The sequence below is a fragment of the Nannobrachium achirus genome (genome assembly GCF_963921795.1).
Source record: "Nannobrachium achirus genome assembly, chromosome: 2".
In the NCBI taxonomy this organism is placed as follows: Eukaryota; Metazoa; Chordata; class Actinopteri; order Myctophiformes; family Myctophidae; genus Nannobrachium; species Nannobrachium achirus.
The window spans coordinates 76,325,450-76,352,939 of record NC_137811.1 but is presented as its reverse complement, the minus strand read 5'-3'; the positions used below and the strand labels follow the sequence as shown (position 1 = coordinate 76,352,939).

General features: G+C 43.7%; 1 protein-coding gene across 1 annotated transcript in view; it reads right to left on the bottom strand.

Moving 5' to 3' along the window:
- LOC308294562 (receptor-type tyrosine-protein phosphatase U-like) overlaps nucleotides 1-27,490 on the bottom strand; it is a gene marked incomplete at its 3' end in the record, with an annotated part of 189,970 nt that overhangs the window by 94,443 nt on the left and 68,037 nt on the right. The window contains exon 2 of the mRNA XM_080737295.1: nucleotides 17,215-17,346. Coding sequence (XP_080593421.1) covers nucleotides 17,215-17,346 — 132 coding nt within the window. The remainder of the gene's footprint in view (nucleotides 1-17,214; nucleotides 17,347-27,490) is intronic.

Sequence of the window (27,490 nt, the reverse complement as noted above, 5' to 3'; positions counted from 1 at the left end):
CACCACCAGATGGCGACGACAGCCCATAGACAGCCATTCACTAGTGCAGGCGCTGACGTCACTCATTTGCGACTCTCTTTCTTTATTTACTAGCCTAGCTGGGCGGTGTTTAGCCATTAGCTTAGCCATTAGCTTAGCCATTAGCTTACTATGAGCGTTTATCGTGGGCTTGCCCAGGCCTTACGGCCTGGGCATAAATATAACGATTGCATTCACCACGGCTTCGTAACTCGTAACTTCGCGGCCACTCGCGCCTGCGGCGCTCGGGGGCGAAGAGCAGGACCAAGGTCCGCTGGCCTTCGCGCCGCTTGCAATGTCGTGGACAATCGAGCGGCTCCGCCTGGAGGACGTTGTTGTGGGCGACCGCTTGTTCCGCCCCGTGCGGCACCACGAGTGCTCCGTTTCTCGACCGTCCTGTTTCTCTAACAAACCGTGACATATATATTTACCTGGAACTGCTCAAATTCACCGCTCCACTTCGAACCGAGGTTTGATTTTTTACTACAAAAAGGGCCGACATGGGATGAGTTTTAATGCACTAGAAGGTCGGCCGGCTATGCCGGCCTCCCCTCTAGGTCGTCGCGTTGCGTCTATAGGAGTAAATATTCGTCGAAAACAAATCCCTGAGGTACAGGGTGGCCAAAAGAAATTTGAGAAAAAAAAATTGAGAAAAAAACATTTTTGAGAAAAAAAAATTTTGAGAAAAAAAAATTTGAGAAAAAAAGATTTTGAGAAAAAAAAAATTGAGAAAAAAAAATTTTTGAGAAAGAAAAAATTTTTGAGAAAGAAAAAATTTTTGAGGAAAAAAAAATTTTTGAGAAAAAAAAATTGAGAAAAAAATATTTCTCCAAAAAAAAATTAGAGAAAAAAAAAATTTGAGAAAAAAAAAGTTTTTTGAGAAAAAAAGTTTTTTGAGAAAAAAAAAGTTTTTTGAGAAAAAAAAAATTTGAGAAAAAAATTTTTTTTGAGAAAAAACATTTTTTGAGGAAAAAAAAAATGTCTCCAAAAAAAAATTTTAGAGAAAAAAAAAATGTTTGAGAAAAAAAAAAAAAAATAATAATAATAAATAAAACGTATTGGTGATGCGATGACGTGGTGTATACGGATGTTACTGCGATTGAGGTGAAAGAGAAAAGTGGAAAGTTGTGAGCTAACTATTAGCTATTTTTGTGTGTGTGTGTGTGTGTGTGTGTGTGTGTGTGTGTGTGTGTGTGTGTGTGTGTGTGTGTGTGTTCTGGCTACGCCCCCCTCGGTTGAAATTGGATCCGCCGGTCCCATAGCTGGGAATACCAGCCAATCACCGGTCACCATGGCAACGGGGGGCCAATGAGAGTTAGGGGCGGTATTCCTTACGTCCTAGACGCCGACTACCTATGAGTTGGAGTGGATGTAAAGGGGGCGTGAACGGGCTTGGAAGTGGGATGCGGCAATAGGAGGAATGTATATATAAGATTCTACTGCATTCTACTGCAGTCTCTGAATGAATACACAAACGCGTGCCCGCACGCTCACATAAAGAGTATGCTTAAGAATAGAAGATGCTGACTAGAGGGAACAGTGTAGAATATTTGAGTGCTTGCAGTTTTATGTCGATGGTGTTCAATGACTGATATTTTGAGGAGCACTGTGTCCGGGTAGCTCAGTTGGTAGGGTAGTCAGCGTATGAGTAGCGTGGCTTGGGTAACTGAGTCATGCAGTAAGTACTGAGAGTTGATGGTCACTTCAGTAATCTCCCAGTGCTCTAGCAAACCACGTTCTCAGCTGATACCAATAAAAAGCCTTTCTGACATCCTGAATAACTTGTTTATTTTGAGGATTGGAATTGGTTTTTAATATTTTCATGAATGATAAAACCTGAAACCAGCTGGGAGGACACACACACACACACACACACACACACACACACACACACACACACACACACACACACACACACACACACACACACACACACACACACACACACACACACACACACACACACACACACACACACACACACACACACACACACACACACACACACACACACACAGCAATCCTACGCTTGCTTCTAAAAGTGTGAAGTGGTTTAAGCCTGGCTGCTGCTTTGAAGTGTTCCTCTGGTGATCTCAGTGCTGTAAGGAGGGTTAGAGACCCGTTAAGGCCGTGGAAACAGGATTAGTCTGCTGGCTCCGCTCCCTAATTAATTGTCAGGGTGTTTGGGTTAATAAATCTTGGTTATCTGGCCCTCTAATCGGAGCAGGAGATCGCACGGCTCCAACCCAGCAGCAGGAATGTTAAACAGGCCATGCTTTTCTGGAATCAAGCTCCCAGAGATGTGGAGGGAATATCTGCTTTACTTTTGCCTCTAATTCAATTAAAAAGATAGGCCAGCACGTTTGATATGCGGAAAGCGTCGGGCATTGTTTAAGATTAGTCATATTCTGCTGCAAGCTGTCAGGATCTTTAAAATAACTTTGTCTTTATTCTTTAATATTCTGTATGCTGTCTGGAGAACAGAATGTCAGGAAATGTCAGGAAGGATTGAGACGAGTCTCGCTGCAGAGGTTCAGCTGAGTGGCTACGCATCCTAGTGTAGCTTGGTTGTCGTGGTTACGCTCAGACATCCTAGTGTAGCTTGGTTGTCATGGTGACAGTCAGACATCCTAGTGTAGCTTGGTTGTCATGGTGACAGTCAGACATCCTAGTGTAGCTTGGTTGTCATGGTGACAGTCAGACATCCTAGTGTAGCTTGGTTGTCATGGTGACAGTCAGACATCCTAGTGTAGCTTGGTTGTCATGGTTACAGTCAGTCATCCTAGTGTAGCTTGGTTGTCATGGTGACAGTCAGACATCCTAGTGTAGCTTGGTTGTCATGGTGACAGTCAGACATCCTAGTGTAGCTTGGTTGTCATGGTGACAGTCAGACACATTGACAGACATGCAAGTCAGACTAGAAGCTCTCCTGGGCAGCATAGTCTATGCTCTGTCTACAGGGGCCGTGTGTGTGTGTGTGTGTGTGTGTGTGTGTGTGTGTGTGTGTGTGTGTGTGTGTGTGCGTGTGTGCGTGTGTGCGTGCGTGCGTGCGTGCGTGCGTGCGTGCGTGTGTTTGTATCCAGAGCCTGGGGTACAGTCAGATCTTCCATGTCTTATTGTGGATATGACGCTACCACCACTGAAAGAGGTGAACAGGCCACAGTTTGTAAAGAGAGGAAGGTCAGAAGGATGTCAGAAGAGAGATTCATCATAATCATCATCACCCAGTCAGAGACAGGAAACAGGGGAGACAACCAGGGAGTGACACGTAGCAAATCCACTGCTAGGCTTGGGAATTGAACCCGGGACACGCTGTCATACATCAGAGCCTATGAGGTACTCAGCTTAACCACTAGGCCATCAGAGCCCCACCTTTTCCAATGTAATCCTTCCCACAAGTTGGACTTTCCAAGTTCCCAATTCTCACTGTGATGAAAAGCATCATAATCACCAGAGTATAAAAGGATATGAGTTTCCTCTGAAGTTATGATTGTGGTTGTTTTCAGTTGCTCCCTGCAGAGCCCATTGGCTCTCAGCAAGGTGACAGGGAAGGTGGAGCTGGAACTTCATCATTATACTGTCCTCATAACATTGATGCAGGGTTTACACATTTCACTAAGCTGCTCTCAAAAGTGCCATAAAGTGACACCAAATGAACAAAGAATTGTCACAGCATCACTCCTTCACTCAGTTTCCCTTCATAAAACACATATTATGACAACAGAAAGTGTTATGAATGCATGGGTTAGGGTCAGGGCACACTTGCCAGGTTAATGAGTGTTTCCTGAGCGGTGGCTGTGTGTCGTTCCCATCCTTCACATATGAACAACACTTATGGTGGAGCAAATGACTTCAGACAGCTCTCTGTACAGAACTCCCTGCAGTCATTAGTTGTACCAGTCTGGGAGAGTTCCTAGCAGCCTCCCACACTGTTCAGCCTAGTTGACTTCAACACATAGAGAGTTCCTAGCAGCCTCCCACACTGTTCAGCCTAGTTGAGTTCAACACATTCAACTTGTCAAATCACAAGCAGTAAGTTGTAACACATTCAACTTGTCAAATCACAAGCAGTAAGTTGAAACACATTCAACTTGTCAAATCACAAGCAGTAAGTTGAGACGCATTTATGAACTCACACATGTTGTGAATCTGTGCAATGTAACATACACATCTCTCTTTCTCCCTCCCTCTCTCTCTTTCTTTCACACACAAACAAATGCACATAGATTATAGAGAAGCATATTTTTCCACAACACAGGGCTAGAGAGCTTTAATTATGAGAGGCGGCAGTGGCTGCTTGGCAACCGGAAGGTTCCCAGTTCGATCCCGGGCTCCCCCAGAGTTGGTGTCGAAGTGTCCTTGAGCAAGACTCTGAACCCCAAATGGCTCCCGATGCATGGTTTCCTCCGCCATCGGTGTATGAATGTGTGTGTGAATGGGTGAATGTAATGTACAGCCTCTGTAAAGTGCCTTGGATTTAAAGGTGCTACATACAAAATTAACCATTTATAAAAAAGGTGAGTTTCCGTTTTGTTTCATGTCCAATAAATGCATGAGTAGTTTTCTGAGGTATTACAAGTGGACATAATTAAAAACAGTGATGGTCAGACTAGAGTGGTAAAATAACAAATCCTGTAATAATCCTACAGCCACCATAATGTCACACATGACTCGCTATCGTTTCCAGACTACAGACTACAATGACTTCACTACAATTCAGAATTCTCTGTCCATTCTTGACATTTATGGAGCTCTGCTAATTATCTTCACACAGAGGACAACTTTTCTCTTCTGTTTGTTTTTCTACGACTGGGAGATCCAGTTATCCTCACGCTATCCCATCAACCCAGTCCTCTATCATTCCTCTCTTTGTGAATTAGTTTCTCCACACTGTATTAAAAAGCTACATTCAAGCTGTTCAAGCTTCAGCGCTGATATAATGCACTCCTTAAGAATACATCCGTTAAAGCAGGCAAATTGCCCAGGGTTAATAACAGCTCCACCAGCTCTGGCTCTCAACCCATCTCAGCTCTATTCTAAAAACCCACTCGTCATTGCAATTCATGATGCTGAGTGCAAAAGCTTGACCTGTAATTTCTGCCAAAGGAAAACTTCTAATAGGATGTGACCTTTCTATTCTAGTCTAGTCTAGTCTTTCTGTGCCAGCAGATTCTCTGTCAAGCTCCCGTACAACGCTACTAGGAACACAGAGGAGTTATTGAGCTGAGGCCAGTCGCTGACTAATTATGTCCCTTTTTATCTTTGTTTTCAGTTAACTTCACTGTAAGTCATTCATAAGAAACTAATTTAAAAGGCAATGAGCTTATCATATGTATTAATAGGAGAATAATGAAGATTGGTGGAGGTTGAGAAGCTAATTATCACCACTCTGGTTAAAAGCATGAACATGCACAGAATACTAAGCATATTGACACATTATGGAGCAGCCATTTTGTCATCTTTTAAATCATCCCTGTGAAAATGCAGTGTAAAAATAAATGCCATCACTTCACGTATCACACTGCATGTTCTATTTATTCACACTCATAAAAGCCATTTCCACATCTTGCTGTTTCCTTGCTCATCAGCTCACAGAGTGGGTAATGTCATAAGGAGCCACTGAGGAGCGATGGACGGGAGAACAGCCAAGGCATTAGACGCTAGTAAAGAGCTGGCAGATGTACAGAGTGCTTTATAGCCAGGCACACTCCAGCCACAGCGCTCCGGGGAAAATAAACACCCACCAGCACAGCACGGAGCATTGTGGACCGCTGAGACCTGATAATATATTGCTTATTGTGTATAATTCAAACAGCCATCCATCTCCGGCCAGCCGTTCTGCTTGCATCAGGCCTTTTCCCATTCATTATGATATCAGTTAACACAATTATATGCAAATAGCTCCACCCAGAAGCCATGCCTACTTATCAATTACCCTGACGGTGTGTTGAGCCCACATGAGTTATTATGGTAATACCAGAGAATTAGATTGTACCTGAGATGAGCCAGTAAATGAGGATAGCACTGCAGGAGGGACATAGAAACACACAAACTCACACACACACACACACACACACACACACACACGCACGCACGCACGCACGCACGCACCTACGCATCTGAATCTCTCTCACTTCACCTTAGCTCAGACAGACAGACAGACAGACAGACAGACAGACAGACAGATAAACCTCTATTGATCCTCGTGGGGGGATCACTGTTATTGTAACAAATGGATTGTAAATTATCCTCTCCTCACACCCCTGCTGTCTAATGAAGAGCTGCTCCATTTCCTCGCCAGTGAAAATGCGGTGACAATTTGTAAGCCTCGTAGCAGAATGAATGAAGGTTTCTGACGAATGGGATGTGATTTCCAGGACAGGACAAACATCTTGGTCCACCATGTAACTGCTCTCACCTCTGAAGCTTCATGTAAAAACATTGGCAGTATAAAGCAGGCTTTGGTGCAGCACAGCAACATATCTGGGTAGTGAAATTCAAGGACTTCTCCTGTGTGTGAAGTGGTTATTTGGGCTGCTTGGACACTGTGCAGCGAGTGCACAATTATTCTGTGATGGCCTCAAGGCACGTCCACCGTTTCCCAGATCGTCCTCTCAAGTGTGAGCCCAGGAGACACGTGGCATCACATTAACAAACAGATGGTAGTAGCTTCACGCTCCCAAAGGAGACCCCCCCCCCCCCCCCAAGCTAAGTGCTCAACCTTTAAATGAAAGCCAAGTGTTCACTAGAGAGCAGCAAGTCAGCCAGTAGGTAATGATAGAAATGCAACAATATGACCTGTAAGAACAAATATCATAATGTTCACCGGCCCGAGTTTCCCTGTAGAATTACAGAGAACGAGCACAACTCTGAACTTTACTTTCCTTCAGTAAAAAGACACTCTGACACTGATTATCATATCAGTTGACTCGGCTGTAGAAAATCCTACATGGACAAGAATTATCATAATAAAAAAACACCTTTTCTTCCCATCTGTGATTTCAGGGCACATACAGAGAGATGTCCCACAGGCATGGTGGCACATTTGTACCAATTAATTACAACTTACTGAATCAGGTCTGATGAAGGTCCCTACAGTTTGTCCCTATGACCGATACGTTGATTAATAAAGTAGAGAAAAGTATGTGCAGGAATATGCCTCCCTTTTTTATGAATATTCCTTCTAAATGGATTTACTTCCAGCCCCACAAACATTTTTGAGCGTGTGGATGATGATCACTCCTTGCATGGTATCTCTAGCAGCTATTGGGAATGTGCAAGAAGGCTTGCATATGCAAAGCTGCACACCGATCTGTCCTGATGTTTCCAAGATTATTTAGACACACACAGACACAGGCAAACACATAATCTTCACCACCTGGTCTTCCAGCCTGGTGGAGATAATCACCTCAAACATCATTTCCCTGAAGTTGTGCTTGAGGAGAAAAGTTTTAACTTAATCAAATCAGGCTGCTAACTCTCCTGCTCCATAATGCTAATGTATGTAAAGACAAACATAAACCTGCCTGTTTGGCTGTAATGTGCCTGGGGAGGCGCTCTCCATTCCGACATGTCGCCACTCCGACAGTAACTTCTTATTGTCGGAGTGGCGACACTTCCACAGAGGTTAAGGTTAGGGTTAGGTTAAGAGATAGGGTTAGTTCTGTCGGAAAGGAGACATGTCGGAATGGAGAGATGCACCCATGTGCCTGAGCTTCAATTATGCTGTTAAACTGACAACCTCCCTCATGAAAAAGAGCTCTAGTTGTCCCTGCAAAATGACACTAATTAGAAAGACACTGCAGCCAGGAGGGGTTGTGTTGCCATGTCTAGCTTGTGTGTTGCAGACCTGCAGGCAGGCAGGCAGGCAGGCAGGCAGGCACGCACGCAGCTGATGCAAATCAGCTGCATAACACACTGTGTCTAGACTAAACAAATCAGTGCTCTGGAAACCACTCACTGCTGTAACTCACATTAATGTTCACTTCTTAACCTCATAGAAAAGATAAGCTGAGGATTGAGGTTTGTTACCCTAAAAATATAAACATTTGAATCGCATGGGTGAAGTGAACGAGAGGTTGAGAGAACTTTGCTTTCAGACTTTTATACAGGGCCACTGCAAATACTAAATATGTTCTTATTTAGAGGTAATGAGTCCCCCAGAAGAGAGACAAAAGTTCCTCTCAGGCAACAAGACATAAAGTGTGTTTATTACCCCTCTAGGAATAGCTGCATGTCCACCACCAGCTAGAGTAAACTACACACCTGTTATCTGATCTCTAATTTACTTTATCAATGGGGCTTTTAGCCTTGCAGCACAGACCAAGCTTTACACATAAAGCTGAAGTGTTGTTGGGTCTTTATATTAAGGTTTACTTCAAGCTCCATCTGTTTGCCTGCTTCCCTCAGGTCTCCACACGCACCCTCACATCTCCACACAGGAGCAGTTCTTCTTTTCCAAAACATGTCCCCCAAAGACAAACAGTGTGCAATCAGCCTGTTATTTCATCTTTTCAGGGAGAAAGCACATTATTTTCCATAATATATTGCTATTATTTCTCAGGTGAGGATGGCTTAGGCTTTCTAAAAGGTTGGTCAACTGTAGGCAGCAAATGAAGCATGATATTTACACATCATTCTTCCAAAGCTGGGTAAAAAGAAAAAGTGTTTTGTTTAGCAGGCCTTTCTACAAATCATTCCACTTTCTTGAAAGTAGTTTTGCTGCTTCAAAACGTATCATTTATTCACAAAGACACTGATCTGCAAGGAACCATGACCGCAAAGCAATTCCACAGTCTGTGTGAGAGCCTGTACCTTTTTGATGATATGCAAATGCTTTCCATAAAATGACATGTTGATCTCTATTAACGTTTTAGAAAAAATATTTAGCTTTTTGCATTTGTCTGAAGAAGATTGCAGATGGATGCAGATTCTTCATGATTATTATTATTATTATGATTATTTTACTTTACAACTGAAATGCATAAAATCTACGTGTAATTTCCATCCTTACAGAAAACCTGGCCTCAAACTGATCAGATCAGGTTCTACTGTATAAAACTGCTTACAAAGGTAGCTTTATTGTGAATATGCAAATAGGAGATGATGCACATTATGTTGAAGGACAGCTGCCAAGGAAGTGAGCGATGTAATAGAGTATTAAACCTCTGTGTGTGTGTGTGTGTGTGTGTGTGTGTGTGTGTGTGTGTGTGTGTGTGTGTGTGTGTGTGTGTGTGTGTCTCAGACAATGACACAGTGACACCCAGCTGGTTCAGGCTGCAGAGTGGAGGCCAGGCAGGGCTTACAACACACTACTAATAAATGTCAGTGTCCTCCATGGCTCTCTGGTACAGACTGATGATGACAAGATGACACAAGATGGAGGACAGGATGTGTTTTACCCTCCCTGGGTGGCCATAGCTTAGTGGATAGAGAGGCTGTCTGGTTCACCTCCCATAGCTTAGTGGATAGAGAGGCTGTCCGGTTCACCTCCCATAGCTTAGTGGATAGAGAGGCTGTCTGGTTCACCTCTCATAGCTTAGTGGATAGAGAGGCTGTCTGGTTCACCTCCCATAGCTTAGTGGATAGAGAGGCTGTCTGGTTCACCTCTCATAGCTTAGTGGATAGAGAGGCTGTCTGGTTCACCTCCCATAGCTTAGTGGATAGAGAGGCTGTCTGGTTCACCTCCCATAGCTTAGTGGATAGAGAGGCTGTCTGGTTCACCTCTCATAGCTTAGTGGATAGAGAGGCTGTCTGGTTCACCTCCCCATAGCTTAGTGGATAGAGAGGCTGTCTGGTTCACCTCCCATAGCTTAGTGGATAGAGAGGCTGTCTGGTTCACCTCCCATAGCTTAGTGGATAGAGAGGCTGTCTGGTTCACCTCCCATAGCTTAGTGGATAGAGAGGCTGTCTGGTTCACCTCCCCATAGCTTAGTGGATAGAGAGGCTGTCTGGTTCACCTCCCATAGCTTAGTGGATAGAGAGGCTGTCTGGTTCACCTCTCATAGCTTAGTGGATAGAGAGGCTGTCTGGTTCACCTCCCATAGCTTAGTGGATAGAGAGGCTGTCTGGTTCACCTCCCATAGCTTAGTGGATAGAGAGGCTGTCTGGTTCACCTCCCATAGCTTAGTGGATAGAGAGGCTGTCTGGTTCACCTCCCATAGCTTAGTGGATAGAGAGGCTGTCTGGTTCACCTCCCATAGCTTAGTGGATAGAGAGGCTGTCTGGTTCACCTCTCATAGCTTAGTGGATAGAGAGGCTGTCTGGTTCACCTCTCATAGCTTAGTGGATAGAGAGGCTGTCTGGTTCACCTCCCATAGCTTAGTGGATAGAGAGGCTGTCTGGTTCACCTCCCATAGCTTAGTGGATAGAGAGGCTGTCTGGTTCACCTCTCATAGCTTAGTGGATAGAGAGGCTGTCTGGTTCACCTCCCATAGCTTAGTGGATAGAGAGGCTGTCTGGTTCACCTCCCAACCCTGATCTGTGTGTCAAAGTGTCCCTGTAAGGCACTGAACCCCTAACAGCTCATCATGGCCATCTGAGCAGCCATCAGCCGGGTTAAGCTGAAATGTAATTTTTCCCATGGGATTAACAAAGGTTTTCCTCTAAAGTCATTCTATTGGGTCTGCTAGCTGCTACTCTGCAAACATTTACCTGGTAAACAACATTCACACAAACCCACGTTTCAAAGAATTTGAACGTTTTCTTTGTATGTGCTGTGGCCCTCATGGGATGTCAGGCCATCATTAACTCACTCTATCTGCTTTGAGTATCAAGGAGCTGTTCAACAGCAGTGTGCAATGAGTAGGTTTGAGGATATTAAAGTGAAGAGACCTTGTTATCGTAGAGTGTAGGACAGGAAACAAGCTCTTGTTTCTAGCATCATGTAAAGATGCATGCCAGTCTGTTGCAGGGCTTAAAGTCATGTTAAACATTGAGTTGTGAAGCTACCTGGTCATGGAGGATATTGGAAGAGTATTGCTTAATCCAAGTTCTAACAGCAATATTGGCACAATACATTATTACTTCCTCAACTCACATTATTTGGAATTTATTCAACGTGGAGTGCTGAAAATACAATCGATTATACTATACAAACCTTTTACTAAAGTTCCTCAAAACCTTCATATTATATATTAAAGATGTTATACACCATCTGACAAATGTCCTGAAATGTTACAGTATCTGGCAGCCTTTTCTGATTTGTGTACTTTCTTAACTCATTCTCTGTCGGAGATGTCTGTCTGTCTGTCTCTGTCTCTCTCTCTCTCTCTCCCTAAAGCAAGGTGAAGACGGTCTGAAGAAAAATGAAAAATGAAGAGTAGGACCTTTAACAAAAAAGGAAAAGAAAAGAAGTAGGAGCAAGTTTAATTAAAAAAGACATCTAGCCTCTTTTTTACACGTTTCCCATGCATGAGAAATGTAGTGTCTAATTTCTCCTGGGAGCTCCATGCTCTGCTGCTATCTCAGCTGTGTTTACTAATCTTCCCTGGACACCAATTTCTCAGCAACAGAAAGTTAATAGTGGTCCACTGTAAATAGACTGATCTCATGAACACGAGCTGTCCCCTCGCACCTTGGCTGCCAAGATGGTGGATAGAGACCCTCCCAGAGCGATGGTGGATAGAGACCCTCCCAGAGCGATGCGCAGGCCGGATTCAACACAGCAGGATTAGATGGTGGATAGAGACCCTCCCAGAGCGATGCGCAGGCCGGATTCAACACAGCAGGATTAGATGGTGGATAGAGACCCTCCCAGAGCGATGCGCAGGACGGATTCAACACAGCAGGATTAGATGGTGGATAGAGACCCTCCCAGAGCGATGCGCAGGACGGATTCAACACAGCAGGATTAGATGGTGGATAGAGACCCTCCCAGAGCGATGGTGGATAGAGACCCTCCCAGAGCGATGCGCAGGCCGGATTCAACACAGCAGGATTAGATGGTGGATAGAGACCCTCCCAGAGCGATGCGCAGGCCGGATTCAACACAGCAGGATTAGATGGTGGATAGAGACCCTCCCAGAGCGATGCGCAGGACGGATTCAACACAGCAGGATTAGATGGTGGATAGAGACCCTCCCAGAGCGATGCGCAGGACGGATTCAACACAGCAGGATTAGATGGTGGATAGAGACCCTCCCAGAGCGATGTGCAGGCCGGATTCAACACAGCAGGATTAGATGGTGGATAGAGACCCTCCCAGAGCGATGCGCAGGCCGGATTCAACACAGCAGGATTAGATGGTGGATAGAGACCCTCCCAGAGCGATGCGCAGGCCGGATTCAACACAGCAGGATTAGGAGTAAAACATGCAGAGATGCAGAATTCTGATGCAGATGCAGTTAAAGCCCGCTCACAGCCATGGTGGAATTCGGAAATCTGTGAATCAATGAAACTCAGAGACAAAAAATACTCTGAGAAACGCAAATATAATCACAAACTCAAAAAAGGCCCCAATAAACACCTTAAAGCCAAATTAGAAATAGTCAGTTTAGAGGCTAATAAACTGAGAAATCGGACAACCTCCTTAATCCTTTCTGCCAAAAAAAACTACTTGGATGAGAAAGTTGAGGAAAACATCCACAAACCACGAGACCTATGGAAGCTATTTAAAACCCAGCTAGGCTGTGGTGCTAAACTCAGATCCATAGCCAGCAACATATCCATCCAAACTCCCATAACCCTCCTCACTGATAGTCTTGATGTAGCCAAAAATCTCAACATTTACTTCACCTCCATGGCCAAAAATCTGGTCAATAAACTGCCCGCTCCATCTGGGCTGTTTGGTGTTAGGCACATCTCGAAATTCTACAGGAACCTTGGGGTATGCAAAGACAACTTTAAACTTGCCACGGTGTCAACTGATGAAGTGTTTAAAAAACTGCGCACCCTACCTCAATTCAAGGCCGCTGGCCATGATAAAATTGCCCCCAAATTTCTCATAGACTCAGCTGCCACCATTGCCCCAATCATTACCCATATTATTAATCTATCTATTAAGCAGGGTTATGTCCCCCAGGACTTCAAATTAGCCAAGGTAACCCCCCTGCACAAAAAAGGCAGTAAACTTGACCCTGGCAACTACAGGCCAATCTCAATCCTTAGTTCCATCTCTAAGGTAATGGAAAAAATTGTCTATGAACAGGTGGCTAAATATCTTGAAGAGAATAAACTGATCTACGAGTTCCAGTCTGGCTTCAGAGAGTCCCATTCCACAGATACATGCCTCATCTATTTGAATGATTACATCAAACGTGAAATTCACGATGGCAAATATTGCGGCATGGTCATGCTGGACCTCCAGAAGGCATTTGACACCGTCGATCATTCTATTCTGATCGAAAAACTCAAAGCTATTGGTCTTGATAGCACAGCAGTGAGATGGATGCACTCTTACTTGGTGGGGAGGGAACAGATGGTGGAAGTCAACGGAACCCTGTCCCCCCCCCTCCCAGTAAACTGTGGAGTACCTCAAGGGAGTATACTAGGACCACTGTTGTTCTTAATATACGTAAACGACATGTCATCTGCTTGTGACTGCAATCTGTTTCTGTTCGCGGATGACTCGGCTCTCCTAGTCTCAGGCAGAGACATTTTGCAGGTTGAAAAGGCCCTTAACTGTGAACTTAACAAGATCTGCACCTGGCTCAATGACAACAGACTCTCAATTCACCTAGGCAAAACTGAATGTATCCTCTTTGGATCTAGTCAGAAACTTAGCCTAGTTGAGAACTTCACAATTAAAGTAGGTGACACTGTGATAGAAAGAAAAAACCACATCTGCTACCTGGGTTGCATCCTGGAGGCTAACCTATCCAGTGAAAAAATGACCACCAAGGTAATCAATAAAGTCAATCAACGAATTCGCTTCTTGCAAAGAGTTGCCCCACTGATCAATATTAAATCCCGAAAGACACTAGGAGGTGCTCTTATTGGGCCCCTCATTGATTACGGAGTCCTTGTCTGGTATCGCGACGCCCCAGTTGCCTTAAAGCTAAAGCTCCAAACAGCCCAAAACAAACTAATTAGGGTTGTGCTTGGTCTCCCTCCTCTGACCCACCTTACCGAGCATCACCACGAAAGCGTGGGGTGGCTCAAAGTAGCTGACAGAGTACAGCATCTTGCAATGGGCCTGGTGTACAAGATACACTACACCTCCAAGATTCCCATGTACCTGACAAACTACTTCTTAAAGGTCAAGGATGTTCACGATCATAACACCAGAGGCAGCTCCACTAATCATCATCAGCGTAGATTTAACACTAAACAAGGCGCTAACTCGTTCTCCTGCTATACCATCAACATGTGGAACGCCCTTCCACAAGCCCTAAAGGAGAGCAAATCCCTAGCCTCCTTCAAAATTGGTATGAAAAGTCACCTTCAGACAGCAGCTACCCGTGACTTGTAAATAGACTAAGCCCCCATGCTCCCCCCCCCCCTTTTTCTTTGTATTCTGCCTTTTGTATTTGATGTTATGCTTTTGAAACTGATATTATCCTAGATAAAGTACTATGTTCTATCCGTCTGTCTTTCAATGTTATATGAGATACTTAAAGTGTGGTTCCTGTGGAAATAAGCCTCGGCTTTCTAGGATCTCCTTTTAGTTGACCTTGTACCAGTGATTTGTACTGTCATGAAACTGTACTTTTTTCTATTGCAAACTTCTAATAAATTCTTCAATCAATCAATCAATACGGTACAGTATGTAGCATGAAGAGATCCAACTACAGTAACTCAGTGAAACCTGCCACGGAGTACAATCACCAGGAGTTACTATAATGTACATACTATAGGCTATTATTATGTTATGAGACTTGTCATCAGATTAATTGCGACCGTCAGGTCGCAGTTACTATCAAAACCTCCACCAGCTGTCCGTCGGTCCGTCAGTCTGTTCGTCACGTCACACTTTTGCCCTACTCTTATCTCCGCCACCGTTGACCCTATCCATGCCAAACTTTGCACACACACTCCTTGGCTGCCAAACCAAACCACCCCTCATTTTTCACATGGCCCTCTTCTAGCGCCACCATGAGGTCGATTCTTGCAAAACACATTTTTGGACACTGCTCCTACAAACTTTGCCCTAAAATCACGCAAATCCGTACACAGTATATCCAGACTTCTTAAGAGTCTTACTGGAAACAGACTAACAGATTCACAATGCTTCAAGGAGCGGCTGTAGCTTAGACAGGTCACCTGGCAATCAGAAGGTCATCGGTTCACATCCCAGTCCGTCCATGTCTACGTGTTGAAGTATTCCTGAGCAAGACATTTAACCCCTAACAGCTTCCCCCTGAGGGCTCATCATGGCCATCTGAGCAGCATCAGCTGGGTGAAGATGAAACAGAATTCTCCCCATGGGATTAACAAAGATCTAAACTCCTTGGAGCCTGAAGGACAGACAGGTAAGACGTTCCACAACACCTTGGCTCACTGTGACCTCAGTCATCATGTTCAGAATATACTGTAGCATCTTATTTCCACCTGTTCTTCCATTCTGATGAAGGTCCCAGAATGCTGTAAAGGTCGTCTGACGAGGCAGTAAGCTCTAATTAAACCTGAAGGGAAAAGTATTAATTATCCTGTCGTCTGCACTGACATGCTTGGTGGCTGTGGGCAGATTGTGTCTGGAATGCTGATGATGCAGAGGTGAGAGAGGTGCAGTCCAACTGTTTCAGGATTATCATCACATTTATCAAAGCAGGTATTCTATGTGCACAGAGCCTGGGAGAGGGGCATGATAGAACTGTGCTACATTTACCAATCAGAATCACAAGCACCGTGCCTTTAAAAATAGCATGGCACACCTTGACATAGTCAAGGTGTTCCGCAGGGAAGCTCCATGGTCCCTCGTTAAATAGTTTATTAATTAACCGCTCTTGATTAGTGTGAACCTTGTTATTTATCTTCATATTTGTGCCCGGGTAGCTCAGTCGGTAGAGCCCTCGCCTGTGTACCGCAAGGTCATGGGTTCGATTCCGGGCACCGCCAACTCAGCGTATGAGTAGCATGGCTTGGCAAGTCATGCGGCAAGTACTGGGAGCTGATGGTAGGTGTGGCGCTCCACCTCAGCAGTCCATCTCCCAGGGGTCTAGCGCATTGTAACGGGGACAGACTCCCGCGTGTTACCGGTTGATACTGACAATAAGCCACTCCCGATCTACTTTTTTTGTCCTCCTCATCACCTCCATTTGTCTTCTTTACTTTATTTTTGGCATCACACTTATTTGATCTGCCACGTTAAGTTGCAACATCAGTGTTCAGTAACCACATTATCTGTCCTACTTCTCTCTACCTCTTTTGTTTCAATACCAAACTAACATGATTTTATAAATGTGCAACAATGACTTCTCTCTCTCTGTGTTCTCTCTTATACACGATGAATCATTGATTATTGATGATCCCAGTATCGTGGTGCCAAGGTCTCTTTCACAGTTCATCGGCTAACTGACTGGCTGCTTATGCATCTTAATCACTCTCCTGGACAGTTGGCATGTCTGCAGGGGTGAGGCCACCACAAGCCCTCCACAACCACACATATCTCTGTCAAGGAGCTTTTTGTCACTTTCCTCCTGGTAGGGTGTTTGCTAATACAGAGAGAAGCAGAGGAGCTCCTCATAAACTATGCATGCCATCTCCCGCTGTCAGGAAATGGTGTGTTTCCATTATCCAGGGTGAGAGCCTGGTTAACATCAAAGTGATGCTCGGGGGTCAGCAGGAAGCAGACACCACCAGGTTGCTGCCTGCTTGATTAATGCTGATCAATTAAAAATGGACGCCGGTCGTCTCAAGGTTGATTTGAGCGCCGTCACAATCTCTCTGCTGGACGCGTCAGCCTCGCCACAGAACATGAATGCATTCATCTGTCACACTGAGGCACACTGGTGGATGTCTTAAACTCACACAGCATCTGAGTGTCCACTAAACACACATGGAGGCACCCACTGCTATGGATCTAGTCTAGAAGATACACTGTAACACATGGTGGCACCCACTGCTATGGATCTAGTCTAGAAGATACACTGTAACACATGGTGGCACCCACTGCTATGGATCTAGTCTAGAAGATACACTGTAACACATGGTGGCACCCACTGCTATGGATCTAGTCTAGAAGATACACTGGTGGCACCCACTGCTATGGATCTAGTCTAGAAGATACACTGTCAAAATAAATGTCACAATACTCACCAGGCAGGAGCTCAGCGCTGGCATGAGGTGTGTTGTGCGTCCGGAACAGCTGCCAGTCAAAGTGGTCCTCCTCCCCCTGGGTGAAGTCACACAGATTGGGGTCTGAATCCTCATCGAAGGTACAGCCAGCCGCTGAGAGGACACAGAGAAACAATAGTGGTCAGAGCACCGGACACCTTTTATTGGTCTGAGCTGAAATCATCTTTATTAGACGGAGACCATTCATAAGTGGTGGTCCTGGACCACTAGCCAATTACTACCAGCTGCAGGAGTTTGAGGTCATGCAATCTAATTGGATATCTATTTTATATCTATTTTATATTTATTTTACCCTGTATAGGCCTGACATTTTTCACTGCAGCCTGATGTCTTGGTAATTTGTGGTGGGCGGGGGAACATTGTGAACAGCTGGGGACACTGTGACTCACCCCCTTGTACTTGTATTTAACTTGTGTATTTCCTGTTTGTTACCATGCCTGACGAAGACCCATTGGGGTCGAAACTTTGGTAATAAAGAAATTCCTATACGGGGAGCTTAAGCCGGTGTGCGGGCCTCCTCCTTTCTTGCTCATAACACAGTTGTTGTAATATCTACCACTGAGGACACAGAGGTCATGTACTTGCGGGTTTTAGCTAATCTAAAACATAATGCGGGGGCGCCCGCTGGCCTGGTGGTCAAGGCGCGTACCATATACTAGGCTATGATGCCTGCTGGCGTCGCCGGTTCGATTCCCGATCCGGACGACCTTTGCCACATGTAATTCCCCATCTCTCTCCCCATTTCCTGTCAGTCTACTATCCTGTCAAATAAAGGCATAAAAAAAGCCCCAAAAACAAATCTTTAAAAAAAAAAGAAAAAATAATGCCTCCAGCACAGCTGTCCACTGACGGAGGATGAAAAGAGCACAGGTTCAGCTGCTCAGGCGTTTACTAACTAGATAACTTGACACTTTCATCATGATTGTTTGAATAAGATGAAAATGACCAGTTATCATTAGCTTTGCCAGCAAAACAAGTTTTCCAGCATCTTATAACTGATTTTCTCATGGAACATCCTCTGAAAATGGTCTTCCAGACCTCAGTATTTCTACACTCCTGACTACAGTCCTCAACACACAGTAGAGAGAAGAACCACAGTCCTTCTTCAGAAACATTCACTCTCCACAACAGCCTTGGCTGTGTTATTGTGGACATTTCTCTGCCTGTGAGTGTATGGTTGTAGTGTGTTATTGTGAGTGTATGGTAGGGATGTGCCGAATACAAAATTATTGGCCGAAACCGAATACCGAATAGTGGAAACATTCCGCCGAAAACCGAATACCGAATAGCCGAATATTATATGCGCATAATGTATTTTTATTACCATTGTTGTACCATTTGTTGTAAAGCTACCTTATTATGGCAAACGTGATTATGTCAAAAACATACAAAACTATAATAATAATCCCCATTATCAGGGCTCAAAATTAACTTTTTGATTACATGATTTGAACATGCCATATCACGTATGTCATTATCAGCCCTACATTTATCATTGAACTTATTCTTTATGCAGAAATGATTGTATATTTCTTTTTAGCAGTTAAATAAATATTAGAACTTGATATCAAGGTGCCCACTCCTCCTTAGTGCCCACTCTTCCTACCGTCTGTCCCTCATCTATCCATCTAACTACAGAGTCCAGACAGGACCCTACATCTCACATCTTGTTTACTAGCCATGTGCCTATAGCCCCCGCCCCCCCACACCCCCCCCCCCCCCCCCACACGCACGCACGCACACACACACACACACACACACACACACACACACACACACACACACACACACACACACACACACACACACACACACACACACACACACACACACACACACACACACACACAGTGTGTGTCTCCATCTCTCTAGAAGGTTGAACATGAACTCAGCAGCCAAACCGAGACGCTCGCTGACAAACACTCTGACAAGCTTCACACAACTAACACCAGTGACAGAGACATCCTTATCCTTATGCATTGTTGTTGTTAGCCCTTAGCACTGCTATGCTCTGTAGCAACAAAGAATTGACAAACAGCACTCTACTAACTGCTATCTTTGTCAATCAAAATCGCGGAGGCTCTGCTCCTGCTCAATGAACACTTTAACGAGCTTGACGGAGGCACGCTGCCTGGCACAGAGCTAAGCTTACACAACGAGCGACAGGTCGCAATGACATACATAGGCTATACTCGTTAGCCGGCAGCTGCGCAGACTAGTGAAGTGAAGTGAATGCGAGACGGAGTGAGTGAGTGAGTGAGTGAGGGAGGGAGGGGGGAGAGAGAGAGAATGCTGTGCTGCGGCTGCTTTTTGAGAGATTATACTGGACCCCTGTTCTTCACACTATTCGGTGCTATACTATTCGGTTTTAAAAACTATACGGCCGAAAACCGAAAATGCATTTTTAGCCATTTTCGGCCGAAAATTTTCGGTGCCGAATATTCGGCCTCATCCCTAGTGTATGGTTGTAGTGTGTTATTGTGAGTGTATGGTTGTAGTGTGTTATTGTGAGTGTATGGTTGTAGTGTGTTATTGTGAGTGTATGGTTGTAGTGTGTTATTGTGAGTGTATGGTTGTAGTGTGTTATTGTGAGTGTATGGTTGTAGTGTGTTATTGTGAGTGTATGGTTGTAGTGTGTTATTGTGAGTGTATGGTTGTAGTGTGTTATTGTGAGTGTATGGTTGTAGTGTGTTATTGTGAGTGTGTTATTGTGAGTGTATGGTTGTAGTGTGTTATTGTGAGTGTGTTATTGTGAGTGTATGGTTGCAGTGTGTTATTGTGAGTGTATGGTTGCAGTGTGTTATTGTGAGTGTGTGGTTGCAGTGTGTTATTGTGAGTGTATGGTTGTAGTGTGTTATTGTGAGTGTATGGTTGCAGTGTGTTATTGTGAGTGTATGGTTGCAGTGTGTTATTGTAGTGTATGGTTGCAGTGTGTTATTGTGAGTGTATGGTTGCAGTGTGTTAATGTGTGTGTGTGGTTGTAGTGTGTTATTGTGTGTGTGTGGTTGCAGTGTGTTATTGTGAGTGTATGGTTGTAGTGTGTTATTGTGAGTGTATGGTTGTAGTGTGTTATTGTGAGTGTATGGTTGTAGTGTGTTATTGTGAGTGTATGGTTGTAGTGTGTTATTGTGGATATTTCTCTGCCTGTGAGTGTATGGTTGTAGTGTGTTATTGTGGATATTTCTCTGCCTGTGAGTGTATGGTTGTAGTGTGTTATTGTGAGTGTGAGGTTGTAGTGTGTTATTGTGAGTGTATGGTTGCAGTGTGTTATTGTGAGTGTATGGTTGCAGTGTGTTATTGTGAGTGTGTGGTTGTAGTGTGTTATTGTAGTGTGTGGTTGTAGCTCATCCAGGCTGCATTCCAACATGATCTCACCTCTGATCCCCTTCCCTTCTACTCAAGGTGGGACAGATGATCTCACCTCTGATCTCCTTCCCTTCTACTCAAGGTGGGACAGATGCCAGACAACAAACCCACATCCATTTCCCACTCCACCTTTCACCCAGACAGCCATTAATAACAGCCAGCCACTTAACAACCACGCTGACATGGTAGCACGCTGCCACCAAAAGCACTGTGCATGCACAGCACGCTCACCACTTTAACTTGCAACCAATCACACTGTGGCCTGTAATTACCTCTGACTCAAGTTCTGGTGAAATCTAAGTATCCCACACAATAGAACATGTACAAACAAGACCACACAAAGCTCATGCATGAAGGCCCACATACACATAGCAATACTGCTCGCAGAGGGCTGAGACCCATAGGGAAGGTAGTGATTATTGTAATACATCAGAAGCTGCCATATTCTTTGTGCCAAAAAGCTAATTCTTTCAAATGATGTTTAATAGCTGGCTAGCTTTATGGCCCAGAGGTGCTGAATAATGCTTGTTGTCTCTGCTGCCTGCATCTGCTGCCATATCTCACATTAGCACAGTGGTGATAAAATGACACACTAACAGTGGTGATAAAATGACACACTAACAGTGGTGTGAAAATGACACACTAACAGTGGTGTGAAAAGGACACACTAACAGTGGTGTGACAATGACACACTAACAGTGGTGTGAAAATGACACACTAACAGTGGTGATAAAATGACACACTAACAGTGGTGTGAAAATGACACACTAACAGTGGTGATAAAATGACACACTAACAGTGGTGATAAAATGACACACTAACAGTGGTGATAAAATGACACACTAACAGTGGTGTGAAAATGACACACTAACAGTGGTGATAAAATGACACACTAACAGTGGTGATAAAATGACACACTAACAGTGGTGATAAAATGACACACTAACAGTGGTGTGAAAATGACACACTAACAGTGGTGTGAAAATGACACACTAACAGTGGTGTGAAAATGACACACTAACAGTGGTGATAAAATGACACACTAACAGTGGTGTGAAAATGACACACTAACAGTGGTGATAAAATGACACACTAACAGTGGTGATAAAATGACACACTAACAGTGGTGATAAAATGACACACTAACAGTGGTGTGAAAATGACACACTAACAGTGGTGTGAAAATGACACACTAACAGTGGTGTGAAAATGACACACTAACAGTGGTGTGAAAATGACACACTAACAGTGGTGATAAAATGACACACTAACAGTGGTGATAAAATGACACACTAACAGTGGTGATAAAATGACACACTAACAGTGGTGTGAAAATGACACACTAACAGTGGTGTGAAAATGACACACTAACAGTGGTGTGAAAATGACACACTAACAGTGGTGTGAAAATGACACACTAACAGTGGTGATAAAATGACACACTAACAGTGGTGTGAAAATGACACACTAACAGTGGGCAGCTTGAAAAATCCCTGGCTCACGTGACGAGGAGCTCATGCCAACGCTGTGGAGGGACACGACGTGATAACGACCCAAATGACCATAAGCCCATCCTGAAGGTGACCCCCACCATGCGCTGTGGCTTTATTACAGCTCATTCTTCTGGCTAATCTGCCATTAAACAATATGGTGGAAATGTGACTTCCAGCAGACACACGGCTGCAAGCATGGCCGAGTCACTGTGCTTATCTACTATTACATTTTTCTTAGAGCCGCATCCCACTTCCAAGCCCATACACGCCCATTTCGCCTCCACTTCAACTCATAGCTAGAGCAGATGTCGGTAGAGCGTAGGGAATAAAACCGCCCATAACTCTATCATTGGCCCCCCGTTGCCATGGTGACCGCCGTCCATTGGCTCGTATTCCCAGCTATGGGACCGGCGGATCCAATTTCAACCGAGGGGGGCGTAGCCAGAACACACACACACACACACACACACACACACACACACACACACACACACACACACACACACACACACACACACACACACACACACACACACACACACACACACACACAAAAATAGCTAATAGTTAGTTCACAACTTTCCACTTTTCTCTTTCACCTCAATCGCAGTAACATCCGTATACACCACGTCAGCGCATCACCAATACGTTTTATTTATTATTATTTTTTTTTTTTCAATTTTTTTTTCTCAAAATTTTTTTTTCTCAAAAAAATTTTTTTTCTCAAAATTTTTTTTTCTCAAAAAACTTTTTTTTTCTCAAAAAATAGTTTTTCTCAAATTATTTTTTTCTCAAATTTTTTTTTTCTCAAAACATTTTTTTTTCTCAAAAAACATTTTTTCTCAATTTTTTTTTCTCTAAAATTTTTTTTTGAGAATTTTTTTTTTCTCAAATTTTTTTTCTCAAAATTTTTTTTTTCTCAAAAAAAATGTTTTTTCTCAAAAAAACCATCAGATCGTGGCCACCCTGTACCTCAGGGATTTGTTTTCGACGAATATTTACTCCTATAGACGCAACGCGACGACCTAGAGGGGAGGCTGCTACTGCTGGAGAAAACATAGAGGTGACATCTTCTAGTCATCATTGTCGTGTGTATACATGTGTATACAGCAGGGTTAGGTTAGGGTAAAATCTTTACAGACCAGCACCCCGTTTTATGGGGGAATTATTTTGGCGACATGAATTATGTTTACAAAAGTAAAGAATACACTGGTAGCTTTGTATAGGAAAATGTATCATTAAATACATTTACCATGTTCAATGTAATTTCTATACACATGTGTAAATGGAAGCATAAATATAGTCAACCCTATCTGTTGCCAGAAATGCAGAAGAAAATACTTAATGGGATGGATACATTTATTCATTTTGCAGTTGCAAAATGAAAAAATATAAATGTATTTGTATTTGAGGTCCCAAATCCTCGTGGTTCCTGTCCACAGTTAGTGTTGCATCACTCTTACAGGTCACATGACAGCAGGAGGAGACAGCATCATGTGACCTCAGTCCACTGGGTGAGAACAATATCCAGCCAATCAGCAGGGAGGGAACTGGAGCTTTGATTTATCACTCTATGTGGATGTGATGCCAGGGGTCAAGGGTTAAGGATCTATTTCTAATAGAAGTGCCAGAGATATGAGAGCTGACACATCCAAACACTCTGCCACTATATTATTATTCCCTGCTGCTTCTGTCAATGAAGCCCAAAGACTCTGGCCTACAAAGACTCATCACCAGGAGCAGGGAAATGAGAGCTGAGCGCCAGGGCTTAGCAGGAACGTCATCTCCAGAGAGCAGAATGGATAGACATGGCTCATCTGTCAGGACAAAGACAGGAGCACTCGCTGCACCAATCTGCACTATTTCCCCTGGAATCAATGTGTCAACGCACAGTGAAGGCAGACATTGTTCTGAATATTATACAGCATAATGTGATGGCATGTCCAAAACTCATGGCTGAGATATTGCCATGTGAAACCATTTCACATGGCTGAAGACTACTTGAGAAGTACTTATACAATATGTATGTATGGACTGTATGTGTATGTTCAGTAGTGTGTGAACACAATGCAACACAGTGATAGTTTAACTCAGAGTCAGATCAACACTCCAGATTGTACTGCCTACCCAGTTCCTAGTTTATCAACCTTATGATGAATCAGACAAATACATTAGACTGCAGAATGCTGTTTGCTACAGTATGTTGCCCTGCTTGTCATGCCTCACATCAACAACCTCTTCAACATCTCTGCATTTGGACAAGGCTGACACCTCCGGTCTCTCACCATTTTTGTGAAATAAATGGTAAATGGTGCATTTATAGCGATTTTATCCGAGGCGCTTAACAGAGATTGTTAATTACATTCAGACATTCATACACAGATGGCAGAGGAAACCATGCAAGGCACCAACCTTCTCAATGGGAGCAACTAGGGGTTCAGAGTCTTGCTCAAGGACTCTTCCACACTAACTCTGAAAAATAAACTGCTATTGTAAAAATATTATTGATTGACCTGCACAAGAAGCATTTCTGCCTTCAGTAGACACCTATGTATTGCAATTTGTATTAGTAAATGTGTATTTTATTGTGTGTAAATGTGTATTTTGTTCTGTGTACCTTTCTCTTCTAGTCTCCATTCCCATATTTTCAACTCTTTCTGTAAATGTATGAATAATTTCACCCACTCTTTCACACTTGTAATCATGTGATGTGACGTTAAATAAAGTTGATTCTGAAATATGAAGACACAACCAATGCAGGAGAGTTTCTCTTAAATAAATACTGCCATAAAACATCACACACACACACACACACACACACACACACACACACACACACACACACACACACACACACACACACACACACACACACACACACACACACACACACACACACACACACACACACACACACACACTGCAAGCGCATGTACGCACACAGAGAGAATGCTTAGATTTGAGCTGTGACGACATGTGAATCCTTTTACAGCCCTCGTCTCATCTTTTCCCCACCTTCCCACCCTGATGTGCGTCCTCAGTCCTCAGTCAGTAATGATGTATCAGTCAGGCGGGGTAATGAACAGCGGCACCCGGGAATCACCTGGGAAATCCAACGAGGCGAGGCTCTGCTGCGTCTCACATTATCAAACTCACTGCTTCTGTATGGAAGACACTGTTGAGTGCATTGCTCCACACAGACAGCCTGGTCTAAATCTGGTACGTCTGTAGGCTGGCTCCAGGTGGGAACGGGTGAGTAATGCTGGAAGACACTTTCTCCTGGGAGAAGCTGCTTGATTTGCATTGCGGTGAGCGCCAGCCCCATGCATCAGCAGGAGACAGGTATATTTATTCTCAACAGAGGCTCTCCAGCCCAGCACTCCCTCCACTGTCTCCCAAAGCCATCCATCCCTGCACCTGAATACGCAATGAAATCATTTCTCTGCCTCCTCTAATAACTCACCCCTGGTGGCTACTAAGGGGTCCCAGTCACACAGGGAGGTGGAGGGGCCAGGAATGGGACTGGGAAAAGGACAAAGATGGAGATAGTGGTCAAGTGGAGCAGAGGGCTTGTGGAGAAAGGACACAGGTTGATGAAATATATAAAACAGAGCATGAGGAGTAGGATGGCTAGAGGGCCAAGAACAACTTGAAATAGGTAAAGGCAGGGACCACAATCCATTCAGAGCAGCCAATTCTACTATTACATGACATAATGTATCATGATTTATATTGTCATACTTTTAAGAAAATGGAGGTTAAATTCAACCTAAAGCCACACTGCTAAAAGTGAAGAGAATGTATTGCCTTCTATAATTTAGTGCAGCATATCTTCCAGGTCTGGAAGAATATTTGTTCCTATAAACTTTACAGACTGACAGACTCTTTCCTCCAATAAATGGGGGGTCCATCTTGAAAGCAACGTGGAACTACAGTACAGTACAGTACAGGTACAGTAGGTCACTATAATAAAGGAGCACTATAATAAATGTTTCTCCAGCATCAACTCTTTTCTCAACTCTATTCTAAGGACACGTAAAGGAAAAACAAAGAGAGAGATGAGAGAGAATTAAGATAAGAGATCCTTGTGGAGAAATCCAGGTGTCATATACTTAACTGTATAGCAGCAACAGCAGCCAGCATGAAACGACAACACAGGATAGGAACAGATAAGAGTAGAGAGAATAAGAATAATAAAATCATATCTTAGAAAGAGAGAGAGAAAACTCACACAAACTGAGCCTGTCTCCTGCTTGAATGTTCTTTGTTACCAATAGAAGGGGAACACTTCAATTATTACACTTCCTGGTTGCTGTGGGTTTGGGGTAGAGGATGGAAGAAATCTCATTTGATGCTGCTGATAAGGAAGGAGTTTTAATTATCATATTTTCTCCCTCAGCTCTTTCATTTAGATCTATTTTCAGACGATGCCTCTGTGAAGAAGGCTTGAATCGCTACGCCGCCTCCCTTAGTCTAGTCCAGCCATGACATCCATCTCCCATTTGAGAAGGAGACACTTTGCTTTCCTCCAGATAAGAGAACAGATCCTGACGGCTAAAAAGAATCTCAAGGACCATAAAATAAATCTGTTTAATTGGCAGGAGGAAGTTTCACAACACACTCCTAAACACCTGTTCCTTTTTTATTTCAGTCTCTCATCTCGTACGTATTCCTTTATGAGCTGTAAGTGACAGAAAGACACCTGGAGGGACTGTAGAGAAACCTGTATGAAGGCATTTATATTCAAAGCAAGCAGTTGGCTTTATGTACTGTAGCTTCATATTAGGACCTGAGGATATGTTATTAATGCAATTATTTTCACAACTGCATCAGTTGATCATCTATCGGTACGTGACGATTTAAATTATTGCTGTGCTTGAGATGGCATTTTATCAAGTATTTTACAACAGCTCCAAACACTTCTTACTTAGCTTCAGATTTGAGGGCTGGAATTCTATTATGCATTTAGACAGATTAACTGAACATCTGGTGAGAATCTATTTTAATCCTAGGAGAAAACTCAAGACAGCTTGTTATTATTATTAATGGAGCCACATGCAATCCAATGTCGATGCCCTTGGAAAAAAAAGAACACAGCATATTTTCCAACTAGCTACTGTATTAGGCTTTTATTTGGGGTGGACAGAACTTGTGTGAGTTCAAAGTCACCCACAGACACAGACATGTCAGTACTGGACATCCAGTAGACACTGTAACCTTGGACAGGAAGCAGAATGGCTGCTGTTCATGGACAGAACCAGTGTGTGCAACATGCTCACATAGACATGTCTCATGTACCATGTGTTCATCAACTAGAGACTCTTCACTAGTCTGATCTGAGGTCAGCTGTACCATGTGTTCATCAACTAGAAACTCTT